Source organism: Nanorana parkeri, unplaced genomic scaffold, assembly GCF_000935625.1.
Source record: "Nanorana parkeri isolate BGI_ZX_2015 unplaced genomic scaffold, ASM93562v1 scaffold548, whole genome shotgun sequence".
NCBI lineage: Eukaryota > Metazoa > Chordata > Amphibia > Anura > Dicroglossidae > Nanorana > Nanorana parkeri.
Genome location: NW_017306816.1, coordinates 738267 through 760227, shown reverse-complemented (window position 1 = coordinate 760227; position 21961 = coordinate 738267). Strand labels below are relative to the sequence as shown.

Below are 21961 nucleotides of genomic sequence, written 5' to 3'. Positions count from 1 at the left end.
ATATATTTGTTTGTTCCGGCCACACAGGTGCCGTGATAGATAGATATATCTATAGATATATATATATATCTATCACGGCACCTGTGTGGCCGGAACAAACAAATCTGTTACCAATCAGCTGCAAGCTGCTGCCAAGTTAATCAATCTGAACCATTGATGTGATAGATCAGAAGGCAAACTCCGGCCCTCCAGCTGTGGTGGAACTACAAGTCCCATGAGGGATTGCAAGACTCTGACAGCCCGCAGGCTTGACGGGGTTTGTAGTTTCACCACAGCTAGAGTTGGCCTACACCTGTGATAAGAGCATCTCTGCACATTGTTGATGCAATGCAGCGTCAGTCACTCTGGCTGGCACCCCAACGCACTTTACTGATGGGCTGTAATACAACACGTGGCAAACGTAGGACAACACACCGAATTGCACTGCAGTTCAGCTTCCTGTGGAATCAGCTGGTCCCCTGAGCACTGGCCCCGATTTCCTGTTAGAGGGCAGGGTTGCCACCTGTACTGGATTCACCCGTGCAGTCCGGGTTTTGAGTCCTGTTTCCCGGTTGCAGGCCAGCTGAAATCCAGACACAGCACATACAGGACTCAAAACCCGGACTGTCCAGGTGAATCCGGGAGAGGTGGCAACCCTATTAGAAGGCCCAGTCACACCGTAGCCAGTGCGTTCCGAGCCTGGAATACACTGGATCGCAGTGTTCTGGGGTGGGAGGGGGAGTCAGTCCCATACATGTCAATGGCGCCACAGACACACCCCCCACCAGCAGTGCATGCAGCATTTTTTTTAGATTGCACTGCACTAGAGCAGAGGGCATTCCTGTACCACGTGTTCCCATGCGGGGGATCGCACTGCGGGTGGGGCGGGCGTGTCTTGACATGAATGGCACGACACGCCCCCCTCCCGGCCCAGAACACTGTCAGGCTCGATCTTTGCGATCCAGTGCGTTCCGGGCACGAACCGCACTGGATATGGTGTGACTGGGGCCCTTAGGGTGGCTCATTTCTCTTGCAGTGTCCTATGGAGCCACCCTTGTGTGCGATAGTAAGCTGTGTGTCTCTCCACAAATACAGTAAGACACTCCCCTGATCCCCTCTCCAAGCTAGTAGAAGGGGACATATGGTGCATGTACCATATTTTGACAAGAGTCAATGTGTGTTGTAATGGGATTTGTTCTGAATGGCGCCCTATCAACGCACCTACTCTGCATTACGGCAACGTGGTGTAAACAGGCAGCTCTAGGCAATTTTTTTTTGATAGAGTGGGGGAAGGGTTAGTGCCTCTGTTGTGTTTTGTAGTGCCATGTGTGTCCCCCATCAGGGAGATTCACACAGATTTGTACCGGTGTTCATTGTTCCCAGAATAACTGATTAGGGGAACTATTCTGATGGTGACACATGTTCCATGGACAACTGTCTACAGGGGAATTACCCTCACTTTAGGAGATTTGCAACAACTTCCTGTTACACCTCTAGGACAGGAAGTGAAATCTCCCCAACGATACATTGCATGGGTTCTAGCCTTTACATTTTCTACCACACACACACACACGCACACAATAACTATAATTCCATCACGATGGAGAGATATGAATTCCCAACCAGCCACAGGGACATGTCAGTGAACCCAAAGACTGTCCCGGAAGTCAGGCAGAGCTGACATGTGCACAGCCTGAGCTGTATGACAACCCATAATCCTGAGCTCATGCTGCGGCTTAATCCCCGCACCCAACCCGAGGCACGGCCACACTGCGGCACGCTGGCACCTGCAGTTCCACAGTAACCCGATCCCCGCAGCCCCTCCCCATACAGGTCGGTACCTGCGTCCTCGCTCTTCCCCGGGCTATGAAGAACACGGGCGGCCAGGGACTCCTAAGGCCTCCGGTGGTTTATAGTCTCGGGCTACTAAGCTGCCGGCCCGAAGGCCTGAGCGGTAACTAGGCAACGGGAGTGTGGAGGGGCGGGATAGAGGCCGTCGCCAAGCAACCAGGCCGCGGAGGGGCGGGGAAAATAGCACCTGTTTCTTGGCGCGGAGAACGCCGGGAATTCACGGCGAACACCTGCTTGCTGGTCCAGCCCACTAATCTTGGTGCGTCTATCCTGTACCTGAGCGGTGGAGGGGGGCGGGGCTGAGTGTCAGCGATGGCTGTCATGTGTATCGGCTTAATCAGAGGTCTGCGGAGTGCGGACATGTGCGCGCCTTTAACTGGAACTTCTGGCACTATCCCCCCCAGTAGGGGCACGATTCCTCTCAGTAACACCAGTGATAGGGGCACTATTCCCCCAACTGACACCAGTGATGGGGCACTATTCCTTCCAGTAACACCAGTGATGGGGCACTATTCCTTCCAGTAACACCAGTGATGGGGCACTATTCTTCCCAGTAACACCAGTGATAGGGGCACTATTCCTCCCACTGACACCAATGATGGGGCACTATTCCTTTCTCTGGTACCTATGATGAGGGGAACTATTTCTCCCACGGACACTAATAATGGGGCACTATTCTTCCCACTGACACCAATGATGGGGCACTATTCCTCCCACTGACACCAATGGGGCACTATTCCTTTCACTGACACCAATGATGGGGCACTACACCTCCCACTGACACCACTAATGGGGCACTGTTCCTCCCACTGACACCAATGATGGGGCACTATTCCTTTCACTGACACCAATGATGGGGCACTACACCTCCCACTGACGCCAATGATGGGGCACTATTCCTCCCACTGACACCAATGATGGGGCACTATTCCTCCCACTGACACCAATGATGGGGCACTATTCCTTTCATTGACACCAATGATGGGGCACTATACCTTCCACTGACACCAATGATGGGGCACTATACCTCCCACTGACACCAATGATGGGGCACTATTCCTCCCACTGACACCAATGATGGGGCACTATTCCTTTCATTGACACCAATGATGGGGCACTATACCTTCCACTGACACCAATGATAGGGCATTATTCCTTCCATGGACACCAGTCATGGGGTATTTGACACTTTTAATTGACATCAATTAAGGTCTGCAGAGCACCTTTCTGTGATGTCCTCATCTGCCTCCGGCATGCACACTGTGCTTCATCATCAATTGCATTGTGATTGATATTATTGGGAAACTTTGATTGTAATACTGGGCCTTGTATTGCACATGCGTGAGATTCGTTGGGACATGTGCCCTGGCTTTTCTGAGATCAACGTGAATGAGAAAATTGATTGTAGTACTAGGCCTTGTATTGCACATGTGCGGGATTCTGTGTGTAGCCGGCAGTAGGCAGACAAGACTACCCAGAAAAGGACAGGGACTTCTCAAAGATGGTGCTGGCTTTAGGAACAGGGGGCTGTATGGGGCCTGCAACATTTTACTGCAAATTCTAAATATATTGTGGAAACTATGACCATAGGTAATCATTTATAATAATATACACTGTGTAAACATTGATACTGAAAACATGTGCACGGGTTTACTTCCACTTTAATTTCTTAGCTACAACACAAAACAGTAACGTGCAAGCTAACTGGCTGGGATGAACAAACCCTTCACTACAACTTTCTGAAAGCACTGTTCAATTGCTGAGAACATCATTCTGACGTTATAGATTTTTATTAAAGCTAAATGAAGCCACCCATCCATTAAAACAAACCAATAGCTAAAGTTAACCCCTTCTACTGTCACTACCTTGCCCCCTTATGGAATATACGGTAAATAAAAATCCTTTAAATATGTACCTACAGAATACGACATTTTGCTTCAGGCACCCCAGCAGCTGGTCAGGTGCCCATATGCCTAGGCCGGGGGTAGGCAAGCTCAGCGCTCCAGCTGTGCAGCAATCCACAAAGCTCATCATGACTCTGCATTCAGGGTTCTTGCCAGTGGCTGTCAGAGTCTCGCAATGCCTCATGGGACTTGTAGTTCCATCACAGCCAGAGTGCTAAGGTTGCCTACCCCTGGCCTAGGCATATGGGCACATGACTAGCTGCTGGGGTACCTGAAACAACATTTTGTATTCTGTGGGTACATATTTAAAGGATTTGGTCACATTATGTCAGTTGAATGGAGGGATCACAGTTACTTGAACCTATTGATTGGGCATATCTGCCTGAAAGTTGTTCCACTAAGCCCCCTTCAGAATAGATCATGTGACTAAACACCTAGGCATTTTATCATGTTGCTGGACGTCAGGGCAGCCTGGGACAGATTTTTGGAGGACCCAACAGTACAAGGCGCTTTTTATTCCATTTTTAACTGTATATAAAAAGTCAAGGTAATCCGGAAGAGGGAGATTGATTCAGTTACAGCATCATTTATTAACTATAACCCCTTAAGGATAGTGCACACCATATGCAGTGCGTCCCGGTCCGATCCTGGCCAGAACGCACCGCATTGCGGCCGGCTCACTTTTTTTTGTGGGGCAGGAGGGGGTGTGAATAGCACCATAGCCACTCCCTCCGCCCGCAATGCGATCGCACGCACGGGATCGCAAGGCACATTGTGCCTGCGGTTCGGTTTGGTGCGATCAAAATAGTGCTTGCAGCATTGTCATCGCACCGGACCGCAGGCACAATGTGCCCTGCAATCCCGTGCGGGCGATCGCATTGCGGCCGGAGGGCGTGGCTACGGTGCCATTCACTTCAATGGCCCGCCACGCCCCCTCCTGCCCCACAAAAAAGTGAGCCGGCCGCAATGCGATGCAGTGTGTTCCGGACAGAATAGGACCGGAACGCACTGCATATGGTGCGAACTAACCCTTAAAAGAACACACAAAAGGCCCCGGCTACAGATCATTTACGTGTTCTAAACATAAAGATTATGTGAATGATCGCTGTATGAGGTGTCCCAATACGCGCGTCAAATATTTATATTTCCTGATTTTTCTTTCCCGTCCAGCCACCACGTTGTCATGGTTCCTTTTCCCTGAAAAAGATTGAAGAAAAGACAGGCATTAAAAATCTGGCAATGTGTAAATAAACGTCTATGAGATGATGTATTTCTGATCGGACACAAATGTACGGCCAATCACAATGCTTAGAAAAGCCACTTTGCAGCCTGTGAGTGTTATGTTAAAGCAAATGTAAAGTCCCAGCATATCCTCTCCTGTTATGACATCAGCATTGTACTAGGAATACATGCTAGAGTTGTTTTTGATAACGCAATCAAAGCTTACTGGGAAAAAAACCCTTTTATGTAGTGAGTGCTGTCTTCTGTCTGCTCATCACTGCCAACAACTTCCTGGATTCCCTGTGCGCTTTGCATCTCTTTCCCTGCTGCTCGATGTGATGCAATCTCCATTTCTCAAAATGACATATCCCATCATGCATTGCTTCCAGCAAGCAATGATAATGTTTTATTGTTACGACATTGAGTTATACTTCAGAAGGTGGGCTTTGTGAGAGTGGTGGCATTAGGAAATGCATATTGCTGAGTGAATTGTGACACTTTATTGAGGAAGTACATCCTCATCCTCCTACATCCTTCTAGATGGATCTAACTATTAGGAATGGGATAGAACTTATGGGAATTCAAATTTAGATTTAGTTTTTGACCATAGATACCCTTTAAATGCACAGTCACCATGTGGGACACCTTTGTATCTATTTGTTACATCTTAGCAGCCATGGGAATTGCTCACATAGTTCCAGGAGAGGGACTATAGGTAACAATTGTCACGTTGTGGCAGGAGGGCACAGCTGTTACACACTACATCTCTGTGTTACATCCTGCTACAAATGGCTGCGAGCAAAACCCAAACAGTCATTTGCATATGACATTCAGCATTGTCAGCTGTCCATAAAAATAGGCAACTAAGCTTGTCTGTATCATACATTTAGGGCCCAATCATGACATCATACTATAGCCCTGCGATGCATTAATGTAAATGAGTTAACGCATGTTGTGTCCTTTTTTAGTGTGCATTGGGTTAAGACCACTCATTCATTTGAAATGGGATGCCAACACACTACAAAGCAGTGAAAAATGGACACAACCCAATTTTGTCAACGCAACACATCACAGAACATTCAAAATGAAGGCTAATGTGTGTAATGCTGAATGTGCAGTAATGCATTGCAATGCATCAGACCAGTCTGAATAGGCTTGCAAAGCTTTTTGTGCGTTTTTTGCACACATATTAAATTCCACATTTTAGGCCTAAAATAATAAAATAGTGGCAGTTGCATATTTTAATGTAGTACAATATTACGCAACTCTTTATCAAACCCCAAAATTTTGTACAAAATGCACTTTTTATTTTATTAACAAAGGCAGTTTAGGGCAAAGGATCACGGGATAGCAGGCAGACTTTGTTCCTCGTACTTACTTTTTATTTGCCCCTCTGTTGCCTGGTTTGAAAGTCACAGTCCCCCAAATTAATGTTTAGGTTCCAAGTGTTCTCTGGATCTGACCTCCAATACTAAGGACAATACCCTCGGCCCCGAGTGACAGTACAACCCTCATCTTCAGCTCCAGGTCGGACCTCTGTAATGCCCTAAGCACCCCACATTGCAGCACAAGTGCCCATCATCCACTACCGAAACACTTGCAATGCAGAGCTGCCCTAGATAAATGAATCTTACATTTTGATTATTTTATTTCTGTGATGTTTTGTACCTGAAATAAAATGGGTGAGGTTGGGGTTATTGGGAACAAATATGTAAAGAATGGAGCCCACTTATGGCCAAGCAGTGGCTTAAACAAACCCTATCACCAGACCTACAACAATCTTGTATGTGCATTTAAGTTCTATAAGACACGTTATTTACCTGTAGAAGCCTCCCTTGTGTAGACTTTTAAAAGCCCTGAGACTTGTCCTGGGTGCCGCCATCTTGGATGTAATGTTGGCAGCCCCAGCAAACTTGGAGCTTTCATTCAAGTGGTTCCTAAGCTACTCATTGAAGAGGAGAGGGCTGTGACATACAAGGAGGAAGGGAGCTGTGGTAGAGAGTTGACTCTTCAGAAGTTCAGAAGCACATTGCAAGCCAATAAAACACTGTTTATGGAAAGGAAAATGCAGCAAGTAAGGGCTTGTTCACACCAAATGCAGACCAGATCTACATGAGTTTCTGCACACATAATGCAGTGGGGTTTTGCCGCGTTTTTGGATGCGTTCTGGGCCTTTTTGATGCGTTTGCATGCGTTCCAGAGCAGGTAAAATAGGGCTTACTGCAGTTTTTTTTACATGCTCTGGAACTGAACTCTGCTTTGTGAACTAGAGCCCAAAATACCATTGGAATACATTGGCCACAGTTTTGTAACTGCTCTGCTCTGCTCCTGGAACGCGCTTGGTGTGAACAAGGCCTTAGAATTTAACATACTTAATTTTTCTGTGCTTTTTTAAGTTGATGATAGCGTTACCAGATTAAATTCAAACATGGCTCTATGGTCCCATGGCTTTGAAAACATATTAAATGGTTATTGGTTAGGTCACGTTAGGTTTTTTACCTGCTTTTCTATGGAGTCAAATTATTCAACCAATGAAATAGAAAACACAGCAGTTTGTTTATTTCCAATGAATCGATAAACAGGAATTAATTGCAAACATCTTTCTCTATGTAGTTGTTACCTAATTTTCCATTTAAAGATGACCAGACTATATATACATTATCATTCTCAATATCTGAGTGCAAGGCTTCACCTGCTACTTCTGCTCTGTCCACCATAAGAAATGTGTCTATATCTGGTGTCTGACTCATGTATTAACATGATACAAGACTGATTCGTCACTTCTAAAATCCCCACCATGTATCTGAAGGAGCTGGGCGTGCAGAATCTGGGGGTGTAGAATTGCTGATCTTGCAGTACAACTATGCCTGTGCTTCATGTATGCTTCAAATTGGTGACAACTAACTGTAAAGACTCCCAAGGTTGTCTCACCAGGAGAACGTCTTGGTCTACAATCCAACCAGAAATCATTTGCGGGTCTGTTTTGTAGAAACTCTAGGAGTTGTCTGTTGCCCGTAGTACCTACCCATTGCTTCCATTACTTCAAATAAGTAAACTAAATGTGAGATTGTAGTCCATCACTGGATCAAGCTTGGAGCGATGACTATGTTACAACACACACAGGGACCATGGAGAAGAAAAGAAGCCACCCTCCAGAAGAAAGGACAGTGTCAGCACCAATTAGAGATGATTTCAGGATCTACAGCCGAGTCATACACAAATAAGATACATTTCTGTTAATAAATAAGGTACTTGAATGTAACAGGATGTTAGAGAAAATCTCCCAAAGTGAAGCAAATTACCCTCTTACACAGCTGTCACCGGAAGAGGTGTCACCATTGGAAGATTTCCCCTGACCTTTTATTGTAGGGACAACCAATTTTTTAGATTTCCCCTCACTCATTGCCTTGGTGATAATAATCAGGACTCTTAAATACACTACCCAAAAAGGTGCCCAAAAAACAAAATTGTCCCATCATAGCAGGACAATGTAAATATATATTACTATATAGAGAGATGTGTATCTCCAATGTAATTCACTTTACCTTTACATCAAGCGTTCCTCGGCAGACCAGGATATAACCCCCAATTTGCTTGAGCTGATCGGCAGCACTGGAACTGCACTGAATTTTTAAGGCTAATGGACAAAAGAAAAAAAAATGTAATGTTCAAAACTAAAATGAGAAGATCTTGTCACACTTATTACAAGAAAATATATTTGTAGTTCAATGAAGATTGGTATTTCACTTTGGGGCTAATGCCAGAGACGTACATCACTAATCATCTTCTTACATATGCATCTTAGGGAATCCAGTTCCCAGATCTTCCCACTTGCCATAGTCAATATAAAGCTGACCATACACTGTTAGTTTTTTTTCTTATTTAGTATGAGAAAAACGTTTACTAACATCATGGATAGGGAAATTCACCTCACCGGTCAATTGTATCATAGCAGCAGGTGTGCCCAGTTGACTTAACATTATATATTTTTAAAAGATGTATTTATATTCCTGAAAGTAATTCATAAATAGAGAAAATATACACAAAACGCTGAATATATTATGTTGTTGTGTTCCTACCTTCACTGGTAGATTCCATCCTTGATGCTGTGTTGACCGTATCTCCAAACAAACAGTAACGAGGCATCTTGGAGCCAACCACCCCGGCCACTACAGGACCTTCAAAGGAGAGGCAGAGATGTGAAAATATTTACAGCACATGCTGAGTCTTATGGTCCAGTTATTAGAAGGGATCTATACCCAAAATATTATGCATAAGTTTGGAGTGCTGGAGCATGCATGTCTATGCATGTCTATGTTTATGGAAGGGGGAAGAAGGTGGAAGGTGGATAGTGAGATGTGATATTGGCATATCTCGAGGGTGAAATAGCAAATCATTTAAATCTTGGAACTGATGGCTCTTCCCCCCTTGAGAACTGCCACATTTACAGTGCCCATAGCCCTGAGATGTCTCTGGATCTGGTCCAAACTATCTCATATTTATGGTCAGCTTTAAAGCCCAACTCCAGTTTATAATAAAATGTAAGCAATCCATTACCCATGATTTTTAAAGATAATAAAGTAGTTCTGGCTGCAATAACATCTCCTCCACCGCTGATGGTCATCTCTGGGTTGAATGACACTCAGTGCCAAACAACCAATTTCCTGTGAGCCCAGTGTGTCAAGGACCGGCCTCCTGGGGGTACATTATCAAGCCACCATGTGCACACAGGAGAATTCTGCAGAAAGTGCTACCACCTCATTATAGGTTGCTGGTCTCTAAGGTATTCAAGACCAGCCCACCACTTAAGGTAAAGATAAAAATTGCTATTGCACCTGCCCACTGCTGCTGTCAATCAGCAGAGGAGGACCCGATGGAGAAGTTCAGGTCCAGCTCTGCTGATTGACAGAAGCAGGGGGCGGGTGCAATAGCCAGCCGGAGGCCGCTGTCAAAATGAATGAAGCAAACAGCAGCGGAAACGCTGGGGGGAGGAGAACCACAAGGCAGCAAGAAAGTATAAAAATACATAACTTCTTTCCCTCCTGCTGCCTGCACGAAGTTCTTGTGTTTTAAAAAAGTTCTGCTTTACTTATGCTGCGATGTTTTTTTTGGATAAGGAAACTTAAAATGTAATTACAGTTATAAACTGGATTTGAGCTTTAAGGTAAACGGACTAGACTTTCTGACTTTAGTGCAGTGGAGGTGCTTGCTGCATAGCATTAGTAGCCCACAGATTAACTTTACTTGTTACCTGGACCTGCTTTATAAATTCCCAATGCAAATTAAATGCTTCGGACACAGAATCCAAACATGTACAGTATGTGGTCCTATAATTGGACAGCCAAATGAACTGTCATAGGTGCAGACACCTTCAGGTCCCAAAGGCTGGATGATGTGAACCTGTGCATGGCTTTTCTATACTTATTAAATTCATCAGTCCCCCCTGTCTACCCCAGACAATGTAGATGCTCCCCATTAATGGCAGGAATTATGTCTTCCATTACTACAAACAGAGTGTTGATGAGACTGCAATAGACTTTGCCTTGAAGTCACTGGTCTATCCTCAGTGGAGAAAAATGAACCTCCCGAATTTACCACAAAGCAGAGCAGACAAGACATTGAACTGCTTTACTGCAGCCCACCTGAATGTACTCCAGCTCTGATCTTCAACTTAGCGTCTGGTATATGAGGGATCTTGAATGAGTGGCAAACAGTGACGAGATCCAAAGCCATACTTGCAATCTCTGACACATGCATCACACCGTTTTCCTTTGGGACACCAGATACCACCATATCTGCAAGACATTTAGGTTAACTCGTGAAAAAGGTGCATGTCCTCCTCTGATAAAAGTCTTCTTGTTGCTATCTGCTGTGTAAAATGAGGAGCCAACATACTGAAACTGTCTGAAGAAACAGCTTGAAGCAAAAAAAAACAAAAAACAGCTTGAAACCAAAAAAACAGTGAAGCAGGGCTGAAAGAGGGAGGGTCAGCATTAGAGAACAGTTAGGTTCTGCTGACAGGGAACAGGGTAACATGAGTAGATGGCTTATCAAAATTCTGCTGTTCCTTCATTGTGCAATTAGGGAGCCGCGGGTGGGCAGGTGACACCACTAGATTCTTTAAAGTCTATCTAAAGCCAAAACTTTTTTTCATTTTGGACAGAGTAGATGTCGGCTTTCTTTGGCCTAGGGTAAAATCCCCCTTCACTTCCTGCCCTATAGAACAGACAACTAAAGGAAATTTCTCCAAAGTGAGGGGAATTGAGTAAGGAAAATTACCTTTTAGATAGGAATGACCTTAGGTTCAGTCCAAATCTGAGCGCCTCCGAGCCTTGAAGAAAGCTCAATCAGAAGCAGCCGGGGAATTTCTGACCCACAGCTGCATGTAAATTCTGGTTGTATTCATAGTTATATGGCCACATGGTTATATTTGGTCAAATACATTGACCATGTGGCCATAATAGGTCAATGATGGCAGCACAAGCATCCGCCCATTTATTTATGTGCAGAGCAGGGAATGCCCGGCCCACAGCTGATTAGGCAGGTGACTCCATGTCCCGTAGGGGTTTGGACTGGGAGGAGCAGAGTTGGTTTGGTCCAAACCTTAGTTCATCCCTACTCTTAGGCATTTGTTACTCTAACAAGTATCCCCATTGTACAATTCCCCCTCTATTACTAGTCTGGCGAAACTCAGAATATGGGATTTTCCCCATATTTTCAATCTTGGTGCCAATGATCACAAGGACATTTCTATCCAAAACAAAAAACAAAATTGGCTTAAGATAGACTTTACATCTAATATAGAAAGTGGTGCCTGTTTGCCTCCTGTTTCTGTGCACTTTCTTTGCCGAAGACAATGGTCACCAGTAATGGAAAATACTCCCAGTGGAGAGCAATAAAAAGATGATGGGTTCTAATACCCTACCCATGTTCTATTAAAAACCAAGACCAAGATAAATATACTTTTCAGTTATCATAACTAAGTAACAAAGAGGTGACATACATGCATCTCCGATAGTTTCCACCTTGTACACATCATAATTGTCAATAATGTCGTCAAACTGGGTGTACAGCTTGTTGAGGAAGTTGACCACTTGGTGAGGTGTGCTGGCCCCAGACAGTGACGTGAAGCCCACAATGTCACTAAACAAGAGAGAGAAAATGATGTGAATGAACTGGAATGGTAATTATAGTGGTCCTAAACACAAAAAGTGAAGATTGGGTATCAGATTCCTCCTGTAAGGAATAGCAGAAAACTATGTGAGGATGCCCTGGTACTCTTGTGCCTTTAGCCTCATAGCTGTTTATCTGCCGTGTGAGACCATCCAAGGAGCTGCTGTCTCTGACTATTCTCACCAGATCTGGTGTGAGAGTAGGTGATGTCACTACTGTGCTGCTTGCTGGAGAGAAATCTACATTGCATGCATCTCCCTGATTCTGCTTCATTCATTTTGTGTTTATCTGTGCTTTGTGAACCATTCCTGCTGCTTCCTGAATATTCCCCCACCAGTTTTCATCTCATCAGTCATCAAGACAGCTCTGACATGAGGAAACAAAGCTCTGCCACTACCAAGATGGAGGCAGCTTCCAGAGTTCAGGTCCTTTGTATGCAATTTACAGATGGTGTCCATGGCGGTTACATTTATGGCCCCTGTCCTCTGAATCTGTAGAAGTGAAATTTATGCTGCAAGAGCACCATACCACAAAAGAACAGACACGAGCAAGCACGCATGCTACAACCACAGACATGCATGGAACCTGCCTGAAATAAACAGTTGCATTAGCATAGCTCTGAGCTTCACATGTGAGACCTTGGCGGAGATCATCAGCGACCGGCTTCGGCAGCATACCTGGTAATGTGTGGAAAGTTGAGAGGCACTGTTAGAAAACTCATTTTAGTGAAAAAGCTTCACAAATGAACCCCTTGATACTGTTATAGGTATATTGATTCTTGGTGGTCAGATTCTGGCTGCAAGGTTGTATGCAATCCACTGCAGCCAGAATTCAGAAAGCACGTCATTGGGTCACAGGAAATGCACATCCTGTAGCCTGTGTTGCGTAACTTAAAGCAGAACTGGTCTTGCAGCTGCCCCCGTACTGCAAAGGTTAAGTGTTTGTTTTTGTCTAGGTGCTAAAATAAAAAAGTTATACTCACCCAAACTGCAGATCTGGCTGGCTACTACTCCAGTCCCCTAAGCCTGTCTCTTCCTCTGCTGCAGTGAGATATATCCCTCAGCATCCTCATGTCCTATACAATGTGTATAGGACGTGATAACTCATGGACCTTAGACCACTGCAGCGGAGGGGGAGAGAGCCTCCAGGGACAGGTCTAAGAGCAAGCAGGCTCAGAGGATCAAGTGAGTATAACATTTTTTAGCACCTAAACAAAAACGAGCACTTAACCCTTGGAGTGCAGGAGTAGCAGTGCAGGAATAGCCCCACTGCAAGAGTTAAGAACAGTTTAGTCCAGAGTTCTTCTTTAAGCTGGTCATACACTGGTAGATTTTCATATAAAAAATGTAATGAGAACATTCAATAACACCAACAAAGATTTGACGAATGTCATTCAAAACTTCATTTGGTTTTACATTCAGGACTTTCTTTAATGGAAACTGCATTCACTGTTAGAAATTTGTTTGCTCGAGTAAAATATTACATCCTGCGCCTTCAATTTTTTTCAGCACTATAGTATTATTAGTAGTATTATTAGTAATATTATTAATTTGACCCCATTAACTATTAGAGAATTGAACAAGCGCTCTGAAAACTAGTTTTTCAAATTAAGTTTTACTGGTGTACAGTCAGTTTTCCTTTCTCTGTCAGCCCCTTTCACATGAGCGGTCTGATCAGATGACCAATGTTAGTCTATGGGCAGTCATGTGTAAACGGATGGGGGTTACCCCCACCAGGTCTGGGAAAACAAATGGATCCGTGATCCGTTTCGCCCGACCTGATCATGCCGGATTGGGGTAATCTGATATAAACAGGCACAAGTCCGTTTGCATCTGATTCCCTATAGACTGACAAGGGGTGCGACCATTTCAGTTTTCCTTCATCGCAAGATGGAGGAAAAAACTGGATGGACACGGATGTCAGGATGTCACAGCAGTGATATCCGCTCCATTCTGTTCAGATCAGGAGGGGATCCGTGCATGGATCCCCTCCTGATCAGCCCGTGTGAAGGGTGTCTTCTGCATCAAAGACAGATCTGAATCTAAACGGTGGCTGTAAGAAAGTTATTGTACATGCTTGCCTTCTTTTTACATCAGGCCTTCAATATGTGAGAGCGAGCAAAGAGCTGGCAGTGGGTGCGTCTAAGGAAGGTGCACATAATTCCCAAGCAATTCTTAAATCACCAGATTTCCGACAAGAAAGATTGGTTTGGGATGGACTGATGCACTAAAATAATATCCCAAAAAACAAACAACAGGAAGACTATGGTCCCTGGATCCATCTCATGGTTACTTAGTTAGTCAGGCCATCAAGTGGAAATTAAAAATGGCCTTTGTATAAACAGACCTTGAGAATACTTTGCACTATATAAGAATCTGAGAAACAATTACAAAGTACAAAAAGCAGACACAGAGATGTAGGAGCCCACAAATAGCTATGTTTGAATGCAAAAATGCTACATTGACATCCATGTGTGAGGAAGATGCTTGCTTATAGAATGCTGGATTATCTATATTCAGCGTGTCATTCTAAGAGATAGGCCAGGCCATTCACTCACAAAACTGAATTCAGAATCTCAAGTGAGGTATTTTCACCGTGTCCTTGGCAACCTGAATGGGAACATCTGCTTCTTTGTGCAATGCAATACAGCCAGAGTCAATTAGCCCTCAGGAAATTACACACCATTTCAGTTTATGTTGTTGTTGCCAATACAGAGCCTTGTGAAAGGGCAAATGTACCTCAAGCTCATGATATGTACAGTATAATAACTGTGAAAATACACATGCATGTAACTGTTTCAAGAACACAGAAAAGTTATAGGGTTGTAAAGTTACAGCCCCTTCTGCCAAAAATCTGTAAAATGTCTAGAATGTGCAAGAACTACATCAGTCATCATCAGTGGCCCTCCAATGGCCATAGAACAGCAACAGGAACCTGGAAGGAGAAGCAGACCAGAAACTGCAGAACCTAGAACTGACAGCACTGAATGAGGCACTCTAGTATGTAAATCTGCCATAAAGTGTGCTGTTAATGTGCCATTAAAGGAGAACTATGGGGTTAAGGCTTTTCCCCATAGTTCTCCTTAGGGTAACGGGAGGACACAAACTAGCGTCCTCCTGTCACCCTAGGCTCAGTATACCGCGAGCTGTAGCTCACGGTATACTGAGACACCGCAGTATACTGCGAGCTGCTGCTCGCGATATACTAAGACGCCGCAGCTGAAGTGGATCCCGACAATTATGTCTGGATCCGCCCAGCTGCGTGACTGACAGCTGGCTCTGCCTATCTAGAGGCAGAGCCAGCTGTAACTGCCCCCTCCCCCGTCCGTTCCGCCAGTCAGCGATGGCGGAGCGGGGAGGTGGGAATCCAGCCCCTCCCCTGTCACGGCAAAGAGCAGTGAAAGGATCGAGAGGTGAGCGAACGCCGGTATATGTTCGCTCACCTCCCGATCTACTGAGCCGACCTGTGACAGTCTCATTGTCACAGGTCGGCTAGAACTATGAGGTGAGTGAAAAGCACTAGCCTGATAATTCTCCTTTAAGAATAACAATTGTTTTTAGATCTGAACCTTATGTGATTAAAATTTTTGGTTTCCTTTTATACAGTATATAGTCATTCCTAATATCGCTGCTCTACACTAAATCCATGAGGGATATTAGGCATTGCATTTTTAGCTCCAAATGTACAAACTTAAATTTAGTGTTACATAGTCTAAAACAGTACTCTTTCCCAAGTTTTACCAATTTCCTTATTGTTCGGTTCCTATAAAACACCAATAGTGCATTGTAAGCTTCTTATCTTAGATTGTAAGCTCTTTAAGGGCATGTGAATGTGCAATGTAAAGAGCTGTGTAAATTGTCGGCACGATATATAAACCTGTAATAATAAAATAGTACTGTAGCATCCATGGTTCTGCCGTAACATGATTCCTTAAAGTGACATTAAAGTCACATTCCCCGCCCAATGCTGCTTTAAGGACTTACCTTAAATGATGCCTCTTGATCCGATCATCTTCTTCTTTCCAGTAGTTTTCAGGAGTCCCTCCAGCGCTGGTGACGGTCTCTGATCCAGCGCTGACTGCTGTGTCTACCTGTCCCATGTTGTCTGTGCTGGTGCACGCTGCCGGGTTGCGTGCATTGACTTACCATGTGTCTCCTTTTCTCCCAGCCGAAGATCTCTAATGAGCATTAGACATGTGCGATTCGTTTCGTTCCAAATCGAAATTCGGACGAATTTTCGGAAATTCGGATGTATCCGAATTCCGAATTACAGACATAACGAATGCAAACGAATCCGAATTTCCATTTCCGAAATTCGGTAGCGTTAGTACGAACGTTCGTTTCGTTTTCTGTTCTTATTCGTTTCTTATTCGTTTCGTTCGTTGGAGCAAAGTGACATTAGAGGAGAAAAATAGTTTTCCCCCTCAAATGTCACTTTTGCTGCAAACGAACGAACGAAACTAATAAGAAACGAATTAGAAACGAATAAGAACAGAAAACGAAACAAACGTTTGTACTAACGCTACCGAATTTCGTCCGAATCCGAATTCCGAATCCGAATTGACTTTCACACCCGAATCTCGAAAAACTAAATAACACAAATCCGAATTTGAAACAAAACAAAACAAATTTTTTGGCAGTGCACATGTCTACTGAGCATGCGCCAGCCCCATGATTCTTCAGATCTTCGGACGGGAGTGAACGGCGCAGACACAGGTAACTATTTCTAGCAGTAGATATATGCAAAAAAAGGTTTAATTATACTTTAAGTTATCTAAAGGAGAACTCCAAGCAAAGAAAAAAAACTTGCCCTTGCACTGTGGCTATCACCATACTGCAAGGGTTAAGTGCTTGTTTTATCTGGGGACTCTAGTGGTTTTACTTACCTGATCCCCACACCGGGGACAGTCAACACTCACCTCTCTCTATTTGCTCTGGCTATAGAATATCCTTTGGCGTCCTCACATCTAATGCAGGTCAATAGACCTTAGACCACCAGTATTTTCGGACATTCGGATGTATCCGAATTCCGAATTACAGACATAACGAATGCAAACGAATCCGAATTTCCATTTCCGAAATTCGGTAGCGTTAGTACGAACGTTCGTTTCGTTTTCTGTTCTTATTCGTTTCTTATTCGTTTCGTTCGTTGGAGCAAAGTGACATTAGAGGAGAAAAATAGTTTTCCCCCTCAAATGTCACTTTTGCTGCAAACGAACGAACGAAACTAATAAGAAACGAATTAGAAACGAATAAGAACAGAAAACGAAACAAACGTTTGTACTAACGCTACCGAATTTCGTCCGAATCCGAATTCCGAATCCGAATTGACTTTCACACCCGAATCTCGAAAAACTAAATAACACAAATCCGAATTTGAAACAAAACAAAACAAATTTTTTGGCAGTGCACATGTCTACTGAGCATGCGCCAGCCCCATGATTCTTCAGATCTTCGGACGGGAGTGAACGGCGCAGACACAGGTAACTATTTCTAGCAGTAGATATATGCAAAAAAAGGTTTAATTATACTTTAAGTTATCTAAAGGAGAACTCCAAGCAAAGAAAAAAAACTTGCCCTTGCACTGTGGCTATCACCATACTGCAAGGGTTAAGTGCTTGTTTTATCTGGGGACTCTAGTGGTTTTACTTACCTGATCCCCACACCGGGGACAGTCAACACTCACCTCTCTCTATTTGCTCTGGCTATAGAATATCCTTTGGCGTCCTCACATCTAATGCAGGTCAATAGACCTTAGACCACCAGAACGAGGAGGAGAAAAGGCTGCAGGGACCAGGCTAGCAGCATGGAAAGAGCCAGAGGATCAAGTAAGCAAAACAGATTTTTTTTGAGCTCCTTAGACAAAAACAGCACTTAACCCTTGCAGCCTGGCAACAGCCCCACTGCAAGGGTAAGATATTTCTTTGCCCAGAGTTCTTCTTTAACCTCTGGCCATCTGCCCGTTAAGAAAAAACGGACGGACAGCTGACTCCTATCTGCGGGTTGCCGTCGCCAGACGGCAGTGTACCGCAGCGCTGAATACTGAAAAATGGCCTGGATGGGAAGGGGGTTTAACACCGCGGATGTCAACTGGTTAAACAACCATTGAATGGACCATTCTCATTGTATTATGATGCCCCCTAGTGGTGTTTTTGTGTATGCAGAATTCTGCTCAATGTCTAGTTGATATACTTACTGTATAGAAGACGGTCCGTTTTTTGTTTCTCTTGTAAAAGATCCTGTGTCCTCTCAGCTACAATGGCTTCTAAGTGTTTGCTGTACTTCTCCATCTACCATTGTAATACAAATAACTGTCAATTAACCATCAACAACCATAACCCAACAAAAATCCTATTTAAAAGGGACCCAGATAATTTAGCTAGGTAGAAATCAAACCCTTCCTTACTCCATGAATAAAAACAGTGTATCTAAAGCCCAGTTATTTTTAGTTTTGTATGGAATAGGGAAGCGTTTAATCCCCATCAGGGTTTTTTTTTGCTGTCCCCGCTGGGAAGATTAACCATCCCCATTTGCTTTAGTGAAGGAAAAACAAAAATTGTGAGTTGTCACCAGACTAGGAAATTAGGACAATTCCTCCAATAGGGACACTGTCTAACAGGCGATTTAACTCACTTTCCTCTCACTTCCTGTTGTGTCTACAGGACAATAAATGAAGGGAAATATAATTGGGATACAGATGGCAAAAAAAATGGGTTTTAACCATTCACCACTCTTTCCAAAAAGAAAAAAGTTTTGGTTTATCTATAATTGAAAACAATAAAAATAGGAAGAGTTAAAGAGATGTAAACAAGAAACTAAACACTAAGAAGTGTGAAACACGTCTTGAAATAAATAAGCTTTTAATTTGTCCAACCTGCTCTGTTTTGGAGGATTTCTGACTGCTATATTTATTTTGTACATATCTAGATAAAGCTTATCTAAAGCCATTTTTTTTTATTTCATAGATTAGGAAATGTTTAATTCAGTGTTTTTACCAGCAATAAAGTTTCCTTTTTGTTTTGGATCCATCACTCTCTAAATCACCTCTTATATTGGAACAGGCTTCCCCCATTTGAAGGCTTTACCTGACAACTCTAACATTTTGGATTTCCTGCAATAGATATACTTTAATTTTGTAAAGTTTGCTTACCAAATTCATCATCATATCCACAGGGCTGACGCGGTGAGGATTCATTTTATCTAAACTTTTCTTAATTTGCTCAAACGAAGGTCTCATCATAGCATTGTGTGCCCAGCATCTCTTTATCAGCTTCAGAAAAGAGAAGAAGAATAGGATTAAAGTGGCACTATTAGGCCGGTCTGAACAAGGTCCAAAACAGCTTTGTAGAAACTTATGACCACTCTGAACCTTGTGCATTCTGTTCTTATCAAAGGGGCAGATGCATGTTTTTAATTCTAACCCTGATTCCCCAGGAACCCTCCATGCTTGCTCCAGGAGGGGCAGAGAAGACCTCAAGATAAGGTCTGAAGGCAAGTATTTTACTATGTGGATTACCCTAGAACAGTGGTGGCGAACCTTGGCACTCCAGCTGTGCCAAAACTACAAATCCCAACATGCATCTGCCTCTGGGAGTTATGTCTGTGGCTGTCAGAGCCTTGCAATGCCTCATGGGACTTGTAGTTCCAAAACAGCTGGAGTGCCAAGGTTCGCCACCACTGCCCTAGAGGCTATAAAAAACAGAAATTGAAGTTGGCCTTTAAGGGCCAAGTTTGTGTGGAAAGGTTGGGTCTTAAAGGTTGGTGTTGTGGTTGGACTCAGCTTTGGGATTAGGCTGAGGTTGAAGAAAACCTAAACTAAAATAAACCTAAACTGGCACTGGCACCTATTGGCAGCAACCCTTAGGTGGGGGCACGTTAGTTCTCCTATACAGTGTCTGGAGTGGCCTAAATCCCCAGGAACTCTGTTAGACACGTATAGCACATTTTTCCTGATTAAGAGCCAACAGCTAATTCCTCCAGCTCCTATGCTTCACTGATAGTCAGCAAGTGACCCGTCACATATCTGGGCCAATGTTGAGACTAAGAAAGCTGGAACAGAAGAGGTCAAGTAGCTCTGCATTTGCTGGGGCTTGGGGACACCCTGGACACTGAGTAAGAGAACTGATCTGGTGTGCAGTCCCTTGGAGTTGCCTGCTATGTGCTCCTAGTAGCAGTTTGATTTAGGTTGGGTGTGCCGCTGTCAAAATTCCCAAACAGTGACTGCAGCTCAATGGCTACAGTTAAGATATTTCAGACTGGCTCCTTCGTCAATAGGAAAAAAGGGGGGTCCCTACGAGGTCACCCATTGGTCGAATTTCAGCCAAGTCAGCAAGATTGCAGAGTAATTGTATGGCCAGTTTCAATGTAGTTTTCAGTTCTTTCACATACGTCTACTTCTCGTTTACTGATCCTCTAAACATCCAGCATCCATTGAGTACATAAGTAAATCCTCTCTCGTAATGTTTATTGATGCAGATAACAGTATGGATAGTCTGACTGTGTAGTGATCTGTTTATATAAATCTTAATGCCCAGCATTATAAATATTACTCTTATTGCACGTTGGGTCTGATGTATTCTGTGAAAGGTCATTGACAGCATGTATATGGCAGATAAACACTTGTCATCACAGTTTCTGTTACCATTATCTCGGTAGATGTTGGATCTGCCTTTTATAACTTCAACAACATCTGCTTGTGAAATAGTCGCTATCGTGACTTTTTGTTGGGGGGGTGCACTTTATATTATTAACGTTCATAGAAATAAACAGAAAAGTAGGGAAGCCCACACCGACACACATATATTTTGTATATTCAGACATTTTCTTCACCAGATCCTAGTAAATAAATGTTTAGTGAGTCATTCCACAGAAAGATTACTGCAGTTTATAATATACTCCATGTAATACTATTGAGATTTAAACATGCCATGCAAGGACATCTGGGGATTTCCATTGATATTGAGTCATCTGGGTGTTTGAAATGTCATTATGGCGCCTTAGGGAGGAAGAAGTCAGGTCCCTTATGGAGGTGACCAGAGCACCCACATCCTATGTCATGCCAGACTATGAGTTATGGGTAATCAGTTGCTGCAGTGCTGATAATTAAAGCCAAACTACGGGCTCAGCCCCCCAGTGCTGCCGTTCTCCCCCCGAAAGGTATCAGAAGAAATGTATTTTTGCGGTTTTTTGGGGATATCCTCTGGCCGGTCACATTACAGGACAGTCCTCGGCGATGCACAGAGAGCCACTGATGATACATCATTATTATGAGTACAGGGCACTGTGGTGATGGCCCTCAGGGGGCACGTCCATGATGCCCTGCTCTCACAGGATGCCCTCAGTCTTCCTGAATGAAGGATGCTGAATCCTGTAGTGCCATAGGGGTAAAGGAGTTCACATGGGTGGCAACCTCCACCACCCTCTGAAAAGTGATGCACGGTGGATTGCCTTTCAGAGGGCGGTGGAGCAGTGGCTGCCTCCTGAATTCAGGTTATTTTTAATTCCAATAGGGATTTTCTATTTCAATATTCCGAATGCAACCTGTGCACCCACAAAGTTGCAGGGTGGTCCTATTCATTGCAATGGTTGTGTTTGACAAGCAGAACCACCTGCCAAATGCAGCATGCTGTATATTTTTGCTGTGCCACCCTTCAAAGCATTGTGGCCGCGGCACTGCATACAGTACTCTACGGCCTCAGTAAAACCGCAGATCAGCCGCCTGGTTTTATCGCCCCCTCCTTGCCGCCTGAGTGCACGAAACCTAACACTGGAGGCAGCACCGAGAGTGCACATACCTTCACCTTGCGTAGTAATGCTCTACAATAAAAAAGGGGG

At 44.0% G+C, this 21961-nt stretch overlaps 2 protein-coding genes across 2 annotated transcripts in view; both read right to left on the bottom strand.

Annotated features, from left to right (window-relative positions):
- The window catches only part of SSX2IP (SSX family member 2 interacting protein), a 27048-nt gene extending 25098 nt beyond the window's left edge, over window positions 1-1950 (bottom strand). The window contains exon 1 of the mRNA XM_018561858.1: window positions 1821-1950. The gene's annotated coding sequence lies outside the window, so the exon portion shown is untranslated. The remainder of the gene's footprint in view (window positions 1-1820) is intronic.
- Window positions 1951-4865: 2915 nt separating this feature from the next.
- LOC108791371 (atrial natriuretic peptide receptor 1-like) overlaps window positions 4866-21961 on the bottom strand; it is a 39431-nt gene continuing 22335 nt past the window's right edge. Inside the window, exons 16-23 of the mRNA XM_018561848.1 lie at window positions 19278-19397; window positions 18324-18417; window positions 12718-12805; window positions 11959-12098; window positions 10598-10750; window positions 9035-9133; window positions 8501-8592; window positions 4866-4931 (exon numbers count right to left, since the gene is read on the bottom strand). Of these exons, the coding sequence (XP_018417350.1) occupies window positions 4866-4931; window positions 8501-8592; window positions 9035-9133; window positions 10598-10750; window positions 11959-12098; window positions 12718-12805; window positions 18324-18417; window positions 19278-19397 (852 nt within the window). The remainder of the gene's footprint in view (window positions 4932-8500; window positions 8593-9034; window positions 9134-10597; window positions 10751-11958; window positions 12099-12717; window positions 12806-18323; window positions 18418-19277; window positions 19398-21961) is intronic.